The sequence below is a fragment of the Lucilia sericata genome, unplaced genomic scaffold (assembly GCF_015586225.1).
Source record: "Lucilia sericata isolate MDLA Ls3-8-SP2 unplaced genomic scaffold, ASM1558622v1 Contig001405F_arrow, whole genome shotgun sequence".
In the NCBI taxonomy this organism is placed as follows: Eukaryota; Metazoa; Arthropoda; class Insecta; order Diptera; family Calliphoridae; genus Lucilia; species Lucilia sericata.
The window spans coordinates 13,170-25,729 of NW_023995340.1; the positions used below are offsets into that span (position 1 = coordinate 13,170).

General features: G+C 36.2%; 1 protein-coding gene across 1 annotated transcript; it reads left to right on the plus strand.

Moving 5' to 3' along the window:
• The first annotated feature begins 483 nt into the window (after positions 1 to 483).
• Positions 484 to 5,302, plus strand: LOC119611270. The gene is made up of 2 exons (XM_037966798.1): positions 484 to 3,844; positions 5,184 to 5,302. Exons 1-2 carry the CDS (start codon positions 484 to 486, stop codon positions 5,300 to 5,302), a joined length of 3,480 nt encoding a protein of 1,159 aa, XP_037822726.1.
• The last annotated feature ends 7,258 nt before the right edge of the window (positions 5,303 to 12,560 follow it).

The window sequence follows — 12,560 nt, forward strand, 5'->3', positions numbered from 1 at the left end:
CATGTATTATTTAACCGTTTCCAAACTTCTTGATGTGATAAAAACGTCAAGAGATAGTATTGCTCGCGCTAGCATAGATTCAGCCCCATTGAACACATCTAATGATCGGTTAAGTACAGGTCTTAAATTGCCCCCATGCGATACTCAAATATTTTCAGGAGGTTATGAAGACTGGCCGGCATTTCGTGATATGTTCACGGCAGTCTACATTAACCATCCAAGGCTAACTCTCGCAGAAAAACTTTATCATCTTAGAAATAAAACTACCGGTTCAGCCGGAGCAATAGTAAAAAGATTCCCTTTAACCGATAATAACTTTCCTCTAGCTTGGCAAGCACTTAAGTTGCGGTATGAAAATGTAAGAGTTTTAGTCGACAATCAGATCCGTAACCTTTTCAATATTCCCGTAGCTAGCGTAGAGGATAATGAGTCCTACAAAGAATTCATAGCTCAGTTACTGACTGTTTAGCTATGCTTGATACAATGAGTATATCAGTTGAAGGCTGGGACCCCATTTTAGTCAATTTAGTCTATTCTAAATTACCCAACGAAACATTGGCTCAATGGGAACAATCATTAAACGCCAGTAGAGAGTTACCAACCTGGTCTCAATTAAGTGATTTTCTACTTAAACGATGTGAAGTCGTAGAAAGAATTTCCACTATCAAAGTGAACAAATCTGCTTTCCTTAATCAAAATGAAACTCATTCACAAGTTCAAATGTACTCATCCCAAGAAAAACTTAATTACAAATGCAAAATGTGCGATGAAGATCACAGTTTGAGAACTTGTTCGCAATTTCGTAAGCTTTCAATTCAAGAAAGAGTTGATTTCATTTTCAAGAATAAGTTTTGTAACAATTGTTTGTCACAATCTCACACGAAAAAGAATTGTATGAGCAAAAATTCCTGTTTAAATTGTGGTAAAAAGCATCACACACTGCTTCACATGCGTTCTTTTAATCCTCCTCGGAATAGCTCAAATCAAACGTGTCCAAACAAAAACGATCAAAACATAAAATCTGATCCAAAAACGACTAATTCTAGATCCGTTGAGTCAAATGAATCTGAAAACGGTCCAGCAACCTCAAATGCTCACAAAACTTTCCAAGTTAATGCGAATTATGCCATGAGTGATACTAAAGTCTTGTTACGAACTGCAATGGTTCAAATAGAAAGTAGAGGGGAATTATTCTCGATTAGAGCTCTCATTGACCCAGGTTCTGAGAGGACCTTTATATCTGAAAAGGTTCGAAATCGTTTAAATATCCCATCTAGAAAATCATACTGCGAAATAATAGGAGTTGGCGGTCAAACTCAAGTTTCAGAAAAAGAATGTGATTTGGTTTTGGTCTCGCACAAATCCAAGTTTCGGTTACCCGTAACTGCTATCGTTTTACCTAAAGTCACGAATAAGATTCCCTCGGTTTCCTTTGAACTCCCTAACCCAATTGAGCTTTCTGGTATTGACTTAGCTGATCCAAATTTTAATATATCTTCCTCGATCGATTTAATCCTTGGAAATGACAGTGAACGTTATATAAATCTTGATGGCATCAAACGAGATGTATGTGGCTCTGCTTCTGCATATAGAACGGTTTTCGGATGGGTGCTTAGTGGCCCCGTGAAGACTCAGCCAATATACTCGTTTTCAACATGCGTTGGTTCCACTGAAGACTTTACCTTGGATGAATTAGTTCGGAAGTTTTGGGAGCAGGAAGAAATTCCATCAACCCGGCCAGCTTCTTCAGAGGATGAATATTGTGAAAAATTTTATCAACAAACCACAACACGCTTACCAAATGGACGATATATGGTCAGATTACCATTTCGACAGGAGTTCCCGGAATCAAGGTTTCTTAGCCCATCAAGATTTATCGCTCTTAGTCAATATGTTCGGATGGAACAGATGTTGGAAAAAGATCCCGCGTTAAGCACTCAATATAACGACGTGCTCACTGAGTATATAACCCTCGATCATATGGAAGAAACAACTTCTCGTGAGTACTTTTCGGAAAATAAATGTAACTCCTTTTATCTCCCTCATCATGCAGTCGTAAGACCAGAAAGCAAATCTACGAAGGTTAGGGTTGTTTTCAATGCTTCCCGCAAAACTAAGTCAGGGTTTTCATTAAACGACGTTCTTTATACTGGTCCCACACTTCAAGCTGATCTGATGACAGTGATATTAAATTGGCGTTTTTACAAATTTGTTTTCAGCGGTGACATACAAAAAATGTATCGTCAGATATTAGTCAATCCCCAAGACAGACCGTTTCAGAGAATACTCTTCCAAAAATCCCCCCGGGAGGCCATCAAAGATTACCAGTTAAAGACTGTTACATTTGGTATAAATTGTGCACCATTTTTAGCCATTAGGACATTAATCCAGTTAGCGTCTGATTCCGAAGATAAGTTTCCCAAAGCAGCTGATATATTACGTAGAGAAACTTATGTAGACGACATTCTAACTGGTGGTCATTCTCTCGAAGAGGTTATAAAATCCCAGAAAGAGCTGGTGCAAACTCTAGAATCAGCTGGTTTCTTATTAAAGAAATTAACCTCCAATAACTCTCGTTTGTTAGCTTCTTTTCCCAAAGAAGATCTTTATGATTCTGATTTTCTCAAATTTCATGATTCCAGTGCGACAAAAACTCTCGGCATTCGCTGGAACGCACTGACTGATTCGTTCACATATACTTTTGAATCTATTCCTCAAGAAACAAAAATAACCAAACGCAAAATCGTATCTTCAGTAGCCAAATTGTTCGATCCAGCTGGCTGGATATCACCCGTAGTCATTAAAGGCAAAATTCTCATTCAGCAATTATGGCTGGAACGAATCGATTGGGATGATTTTGTCAGTACAGATTCTCTCCGAATCTGGAATGAAATCGTAAGCGATCTCTCGCATATAAATGAAATCCAAATCCCTCGTTGGATTCAGTTCACTCCCGTTGATACTATTCAAATTCACGGATTCTGTGATGCCTCCAAATTGGCGTATTGTGCAGCAGTATATATTAGAATACAAACATCTTCTCCTGTCGTTTTTTCGCATTTGCTAGTTTCCAAAAGCAAAGTAGCACCATTAGCATCTACAACTTTACCGCGCTTGGAACTTTCTGGCGCAGTTATGCTAGCTAAACTAGTACAATATACGATATCTTCGCTTAATATGAAAAATCACGAAATCATTTTATGGTGTGACTCATCGATTGTTTTAGGATGGCTTGCTAAGCCACCTTCAACCTGGAAAGAAATCTATGTTTCTAATCGTGTAGGCCAAATCCATAAATTATTGCCAAATGCAAAATGGCGCCATGTTCCAACTCATTTCAATCCCGCTGATCTAGGTTCCAGAGGATGCAGACCACAGGACTTAATCAACAACCAACTTTGGTGGCAGGGCCCACCATGGCTTACAAACCCGGTTTCGGAATGGCCACAGAATAATCCGTTGAATACCACGAAATCTCCCGAAATTTCTATTCTTAAGCAAACACAAACCCAAAGCTTAACGGTTCCCATCAGTAGCTTTCAAACTACAGTCTCTTCCGTAGACATTCTTAAAAGATTCTCCTCCTACACGAGATCGTTAAGAGTTCTTGCATACGTTTTTCGATATATTCGGCGTTTTAAACCTTCGTTTGCCAATCAAACCAACAACTTAGCTGATCACAATTCTCAACTCAGTCAACAGGAAGTCAATTCTGTAAAGTCCAGATTAATAATGTTAGCTCAGAAAGAATTCTACCAGCGTGAATATGAATTACTCTCTGAAAATCAGCCCGTTCCAAAAGACAGCTCTTTATTCACGTTAAATCCATTTCTAGACTCCAAAGGTCTTTTAAGAGTCAATGGTCGCCTAGCCAATTCTTTATTACCTTACAACGAGCGTTTCCCAATCATTCTACCCCGAAATTCACACTTTTGTAACCTATATTTATCCCATTTGCACGAGATTCTAGCCCATGGAGAATGCACCTTAATGTGTCGGATGATACAAACCGAATTTTATATCTCTCGTCTTAAACTCAAAGTTAAAAAACTCATAAGATATTGCAAAACTTGTATAATTCATAAGAAACAACCATGCTCTCAAATTATGGCGGCTTTGCCTACCGACCGCTGTACCCTGTCCTTCCCATTCAACATAACCGGAGTAGATTTTGCCGGTCCGTTTGAGCTTAAAAGTTCCAATTTACGAAGATCATCATCAAAGGATATGCATGCGTATTTGTATGTTTTGCTACAAAAGCGGTCCATTTAGAGCCCTGTTCCAGCCTTTCTGCAGCTGCGTTCCAAGCAACATTCGCCCGATTTGTTGGTCGCCGTGGTCTTCCACACAAACTAGTCTCTGACAATGGTAGAAATTTTGTTGGTTCGAATCGAGCTTTACGCAAGGAATTTACTACTTTTATAAACTCCGTTTCTCAAGACATTGCTCAAAAATACATAACTCATGGGTTTGAGTGGTCTTTCATTCCCCCCCAGGCTCCCCACATGGGAGGACTTTGGGAAGCGGCGGTCAAAAGCTTTAAATTCCATTTAAAGCGGGTGGCAGGAGCCCATCGGTTCACATTTGAAGAGTTTACCACGGTGTTAGCTCGTATTGAAGGTGTATTGAATTCTAGGCCCATATCCGCTCTCTCTGAGGACCCAGCTGATCTTACCGCGTTGACCCCAGGACACTTTCTCCGTGGCGGTCCAATTATGGCTTTACCCGATCCAAACTATCAAAATCTTTCCTTAATAAATCGATGGGAAAAACTAAAAGCGATTAACCAAAAACTTGCGATCGAGTGGAAGCAAGAATACTTAAAATCACTCCATAAGAGATATAAATGGAAGTTTTCTACGCCTAATCTAAAAATAGGAGATTTTGTAGTGGTAATTGACGATCTTCTACCACCATGTGAATGGCGTTTAGGCAGAATAGAAAAAATACACAGCGGTTGCGATAATTATGTTCGAGTAGTTGATGTTCGTACAAAAGGCGGCATCATCACTCGTCCCATCACTAAATTATGCTATCTGCCATATAATAACGTTCAAACTAGCGACTAATTACTTACTAACATTGTTTATCCCACATTCCTATATCCTATCATAATCGTTTTTTCCCATTTCCATTCCCATTACTTCTTAAATCAACATTACTCATACGTTTTCTCCTTACAGCATGCGAGATCAATCACCAAGAGACCCAACAGTGCACCAGTGCCGACTCTGTGACCGTTACCACGCGCTACGGTTCTGCCGGCGTTTTTTGGCGATGGAGTCAGCAGAGCGTTTTGTAGTGGCTCGGCGGTATGAATACTGCCTGAACTGTTTGGCCAGAACACACAACGTGTACAGTTGCGACAGCCCCGATACGTGTATGTATTGTGGTCGGCTACATCACACGCTACTCCACCCAAGCCGTCATCCCCGAGTCACTGCACCAGAAGGCAGTGTCCAGAATAGATTGGGCGAACGTCAACTGGTCCGTCCAAGCCACCGAGACTACCGCCATCGTGCCAACCCTAATCGCCGTCGCCCCACCAATTCTCAACCACAACGCCACCGTACCGCCAACACCAATCATCAACATCATCGTCGTAACACCACCAACCTCCACCGTCGCCGAACCAACACTTCCAGCACCAGAACTAGTCGCCAACATCCAAGGCGTATAAACAGCACCACCATGTCTCGGCGAAACAACAATCCACCCGCTATGCCCAACCGTGTCATCTCTGAGGCAATTCGTTCACTGGCCGCCGTCCTATGCGCTACCTCAAACAATTAGGTTGCACATGTGCAACGAGGGGCGCCATGTCCAAATTAGCATTAAGAATTGAATTATATTGAATTGATTGTTAGTTAGAATTTTATTATTTTTTATTATTTTATTATTATTTCATTATTTTTCTTTAATTGAATTTATATAAAATGAATTATTAGTTTGTAAGCTTTTCCCTTGGTTTTTATTTGAATTTAATACTTTTGTAAACCCTAGTTTATATACATAGTTAACGTATGTACAAAACTAAACTGTATTTAATTTACTTATTATGTATTAAACTTAACGAAACATAAGTATCCGTTATAACGTTGTGTGAAAAGAGCCTTCAAGGCATTTAAAAAAGAAATAAACTTTCACTTCTTCCTAAACCAGCCAAAGGTGAGCATCATTTTTACTTAAATAAAATCCCTTTTTATTTAAAACTAATCCCTTGTGTTTTTCTCTTTTTTCCCCACACGCTTAAAACTACACTTTATAATTTCTCATTCCTTGAGAAATTATAAAGTCCTTTAAATTTATTAATCCTTTCCGAGGATTAATATATTCAATGACTTCACGTGAATTGGGCCGATTTTGAAAAACATTTATGCGAAGTTGAACATTTAATAGATCCAGGTATTTAATAAAGAATTCTTTGAAGAGCCGGACAGTTGTACAGAAGATGAGTTATGGGTTTTTCATTTTATCAACAAAAGAGACCCATGAGGTCTCCAAATTTGCAGTGGCCAGAGATAACTGCTATTAGAGCACCTAACTATAATCTACTGAGATCTAATAAATAGAGAGGCTATTATATATATGCATCCCTACAAAGCCATAGTGTTCTCGTGATTTAGTAACTATACTCGTATGGCCATCGGTTCTGAGCTATAGTTTTGAATGTAAAGATATGCTTTTTAATTTCTGATAAGGCAACGCTACATATCTGCATATGTTGACCCATGACTCAAAGAAGTGTGATAATTGAATGGCTCGTCATCTCATTAAAAATTACTCGGCACTCGTGGACCAATTTTGATGCTGATTAAACATCTATCAGGGATTTAATAGCACATTGACTAGCAGTATTTATTCTAATATCCCTATCAGAAATTTCAGCTTGATAGATAGTACAATCATTATTAAGTCTAAAGGAGAAAACACGACATAAAAGGACATATGAAAATAAAAATTCTGCAAAAAGTATCGTTTGTTGACCAGAAATGTTATATAATGAGAGAGAGATATAACTAGATCAAGCTGATTTTTTACTTCAGCCCATAGTGCACAGTTTCAAATAGTATTTGTGTATTCCTTGTTACACTTCATTTTATTGTACATTTATTCTACACAAGTTGTTTCTACAACACTTCTTCATAATTTAGTTCTGTCTTTCTACTGTCCTCCAACTGTTCTGCTGATGTTCTCTATTAGTCATGGTGGTCGTTATAAACATTTGTCATAAAGATGTTTTCTTAAATTTTGTTCAATTCTTCCTTTAATTTGCACAATACAAAAGTATATATTTTCTTTATGATTTTAACTCGCCTTGTAGAAATCATCTCCTTTCTTTGCAGTTGTTTGGTATCCTTTGTATTTAGATTGTTTTTTAAGATTATATCTTTGTGTTGCAAATTATGATGATTTTCTTTGTGACATTTCACAGATAAATTTGTCTTTTATACATAATTTTTCGTATTGTTTTGAAACGGTGAAAAGTTTAAGATAGTATGGGTTAGAAACTTGTAATTTAAAATTGTCGTCTTTTCAATTACGACTGTCTATTTATCTGTCTGTATGAGTGAATTAGTAGTTTGTTTTTTTAATTTGTCTGTTTTTTTTTTGCATGTTATTTGAGGCATATGAAATTCAAATTTCAGGGGTAAAAATTTTAAAGTAAGAGTTCATGTCAGTCATTAGTATCAAATTTAATTTAAATTTAATTTAATATGTTAGCAAATTTTTTTGAACAAACATATTCTTAGATATCTATTAGAAAGTGATCTATTTGCAAGTGATTACAGAACACTTCCCTAAGGACTTTAGAACAGAACTAGAACAGAACTACAATAGAGCTAAAATAGAACTAGAACCGAACTAGAACAGAACTAGAACAGAACTAGAACAGAACTAGAATAGAACTAGAACAGAAGTAGAACAGAACTAGAACAGAACTAGAACTAGAACAGAACTAGAACAGAACTAGAACAGAACTAGAACAGAACTAGAACAGAACTAGAACAGAACTAGAACAGAACTAGAACAGAACTAGAACAGAACTAGAACAGAACTAGAACAGAACTAGAACAGAACTAGAACAGAACTGAACTAGAACTGAACTAGAACCGAACTAGAACAGAACTAGAATAGAACTAGAACAGAACTAGAACAGATCTAGAACAGAACTAGAACAGAACTAGAACAGAACTAGAACAGAACTAGAACAGAACTAGAACAGAACTAGAACAGAACTAGAACAGAACTAGAACAGAACTAGAACAGAACTAGAACAGAACTAGAACAGAACTAGAACAGAACTAGAACAGAACTAGAACAGAACTAGACAAGTAAGAAATTATAGTCGGGCGTGGCCGACCATATGATACCCTACACCAATTGCGAATATTAAATGTGATTAATTTCAATAATAAAGCATTTCTGTTAATCTTATATGGATTCCAAATAATGTCTGTTCATGTTCGATTGTATGCTGACTAGGAGAAATAAAAGACCGATTTCAATAATTTTCAACAGCCATCGTCAGTGGATCCAGAAAATAGTATGTGACCCATTTTAACAAATTATATTCAAAATTGCGATCTGTTGCGTCACAAAGACGGACATAGCTTAATAAGGACAAATATTTTTGAGTGTTACAAACATCACCACATTGTGCCGACTTTTGGATAGATAGTAGTATATTAGACGTAGTTAAAAGATAAACGGCCGAAATCGGAAGGTCCGGATGTATGGGGGCTAAGGCAGAAATTGAGCCGATCCTTATAAAATGTGTTATTGGGAATTATCTATATACATATATAAAAATGAATGTGTGTTTGTTTGTTTGTGGGTTTATATGTTAGTATGTTTGAACGTTATAGACTGCTAAACGGCTAAACCGATTTTCTTCAAATTTTCACAGCACATTCCTGTATGTCTGGCAATTGGCTACTTTTTATTTCCGATCATGGCGAAAAATGACAGTGTTATTTATAATTATATTAAACTTAGTTGTTCCAATTTTTGGGAAGATAGTAGTATATTTATAGTAGTTATGAGCTAAAAGGCCCAAATCGGTAGGTCCGGTTGTATGGGGGCTAGGGCAAAAATCTATTTGTGGCAAATTTCATCATGATACTAGTGTTTATAAGTGAATTGTGGACATTCAAGTCATTTTGTGAAGGGAATTTTGTATGGGGGATAGGGTCAAATAATGCCCGATCATTATAAAAATCGACAGTGTTATTTATAATTATATCAAACTTAGTTGTGCCGATTTTTGGAGAGATAGTAGTATATTTGACAAAGTTATGAGCTAAAAGGCCCAAATCGGAAGGTCCGGTTATATGGGGGCTAGGGTAAAACTTGGTCCGATCCCTATAAAATTTATTGTTGTTTATATAAAACTCATTTGTGCCAAATTTCATCGTGATACTAGTGTTTATAAGTGAATTGTGAACATTCAAGTCATTTTCTGAGGGGGAATTTGTATGGGGGCTAGGGTCTAATAATGCCCGATCTTTACGAAAATCACTATAATTATTAAGACATATATAAAACTAAATTTTTCCCATTTGTGTAGATATAGTGGATCATTTAACATAATTATCAGGTCAAAAGCCCTATTCGGGGGGTCCGGTTGTATGGGGGCTAGGTGAAATAATGGACCGATTTCAACCATTTTCAATAGCGTTCGTCCTTCGACCAAGAGAAGTGCATGTTCCAAATTTTATCAAATTATCTCAAAAATTGCGACCTGTAGAGTGCGCACAAGGTTTACATGGACACACAGACAAACAGACGGACGGACGGACGGACGGACATAGCTTAATCGACTCAGGAAGTGAATATTTTTGGGTGTTACAAACATCAGAACAAACGCATAATACCCTCCCCACTATAGTGGTGTAGGGTATAAACAGAACTAGAACAGAACTAGAACAGAACTAGAACAGAACTAGAACAGAACTAGAACAGAACTAGAACAGAACTGGAACAGAACTAGAACAGAACTAGAACAGAACTAGAACTGAACTAGAACTGAACTAGAACTGAACTAGAACTGAACTAGAACTGAACTAGAACTGAACTAGAACTGAACTAGAGCTGAACTAGAACTGAACTAGAACTGAACTAGAACTGAACTAGAACTGAACTAGAACTGAACTAGAACTGAACTAGAACTGAACTAGAACTGAACTAGAACTGAACTAGAACAGAACTAGAACAGAACTGAACTGAACTGAACTAGATCAGAGCTTTAATATTTAGCTTAGTAAAAAGTGTTTTTCGATATAGTTCCCTTTTTATGTAAATTTACTTTTACAGAAAGCGGTGTTTATTGAGAATCCTATCAGTGCTATGATCCATTTCGCTCAAGTATATGCATATATGCATCAGTGTTTATTTCATATACATACATATATGTACATATGTATTTCTGGTAGAAAATATAAAAGATTAAACAGTTCAGCTTTTCACCAGATGTTCACATATCATTCACTCAATCTCATTACTCTGAAGAATAGTTAACTTATTCAATAAAAATACTCAAAACAACATAATTCGAAGTTACAACTAATTAAGTCTAATTATGTAACCAATTCGGAAGCTGTAACAAAGATAGACTTATAATTAATACAATTTAAATTCAATACTAATTTGAATATTTATTTAACTCTAAAAAAGCCCTTTTTTCATACAAATCTCTGCATCTGAGCAGTGATCAAAAGAAGACAAAAAAAAACTCACATATTTAACAAATACTTGAAGTGTTTTCTAGTGGAACTGCAGGCCGGAAAGAAAAACACATTTAAAGTTTTGAATTTTAAAGACAAACATGCATGCGTGAGTATAATTAAGGTTTTGTTTAGATTTGGAAACGTGTATATACGGTCATATAAACATTCATAAAAATAACAACAAAACTACACACATCAAGGGATTGAAGTACATTTATATCCGTCATAAAAAGGTGTTGATTTAAATTTGAATGTCGTTATTTTTCTTTACCATCGGTCTTTCAGTATTTTGTGAATAAACAAACATGAAAGAACAAGAACACACAGATGCTAAAATACCTTTTTCATCTAAATAATGTTTTCATTTCTTTTTACTAAATAAAAAGAACGAAAGAAAAAAGAACATCGATACTGTTAATAGAGAGGACCAGCTCTAGCACTATCGTCTTCATCAAAGCAGCTTACTAACACTTAACAAAAAAAAAAAAAAACAAGAAAAAAAGAATTTGTTTGTTTTTCAATTAGAAAAATGCATTTTTTAACCAAACATTATCAAACAAAACATAAGAATACACAAAAAATCTATATATTCATGTATTCGAATATTTACATACGACCAGACGACAGTCATCATCTTGTTGTGTTTGTTTAAGTTGATGGAAACACAATTTTTATTGATCAAAAACTCAACTGAGTTGAAATGAAATGTTATATGTAGAAAATATAGCGACTAACGTTTTTTTTTTCAAACCATCGATTTTATTGACCTTCCAGAGACATAAAAAACGATATATGTAAATAATCTGTTCATGAGGTACATACATATATTCTATATTAAATGTTAGTGATAAATTTACATACGTTTTTATACTCCGAGAAATTAGTTTAATAGCAAGTGGTTCTTTCCAGAAAGGAACTGGACTATAACTGTACTTAAACAGGTCTAGAACTGGACTGGACTGAACTAGAAATTAACAAGAACTGAACTAGTACTGAACTAGAACTGAACTAGAACAGAACTAGAACTGAACTAGAACTGAACTAGAACTGAACTAGAACTGAACTAGAACTGAACTAGAACTGAACTAGAACTGAACTAGAACTGAACTAGAACTGAACTAGAACTGAACTAGAACTGAACTAGAACTGAACTAGAACTGAACTAGAACTGAACTAGAACTGAACTAGAACTGAACTAGAACTGAACTAGAACTGAACTAGAACTGAACTAGAACTGAACTAGAACTGAACTAGAACTGAACTAGAACTGAACTAGAACTGAACTAGAACTGAACTAGAACTGAACTAGAACTGAACTAGAACTGAACTAGAACTGAACTAGAACTGAACTAGAACTGAACTAGAACTGAAACTAGAACTGAACTAGAACTGAACTAGAACTGAACTAGAACTGAACTAGAAACTGAACTAGAACTGAACTAGAACTGAACTAGAACTGAACTAGAACTGAACTAGAACTGAACTAGAACTGAACTAGAACTGAACTAGAACTGAACTAGAAACTGAACTAGAACTGACTAGAACTGAACTAGAACTGAACTAGAACTGAACTAGAACTGAACTAGAACTGAACTAGAACTGAACTAGAACTGAACTAGAACTGAACTAGAACTGAACTAGAACTGAACTAGAACTGAACTAGAACTGAACTAGAACTGAACTAGAACTGAACTAGAACTGAACTAGAACTGAACTAGAACTGAACTAGAACTGAACTAGAACTGAACTAGAACTGAACTAGAACTGAACTAGAACTGAACTAGAACTGAACTAGAACTGAACTAGAACTGAACTAGAACTGAACTAGAA

Bases quoted from the DNA above. Each gene is read 5' to 3' on its own strand.
- LOC119611270 (XM_037966798.1), top strand. From the start codon at position 484: ATGAGTATATCAGTTGAAGGCTGGGACCCCATTTTAGTCAATTTAGTC. The intron at 3,845-5,183 runs GTCTTTTAAGAG...TTCTCCTTACAG, and splicing joins TCCATTTCTAGACTCCAAAG to CATGCGAGATCAATCACCAA.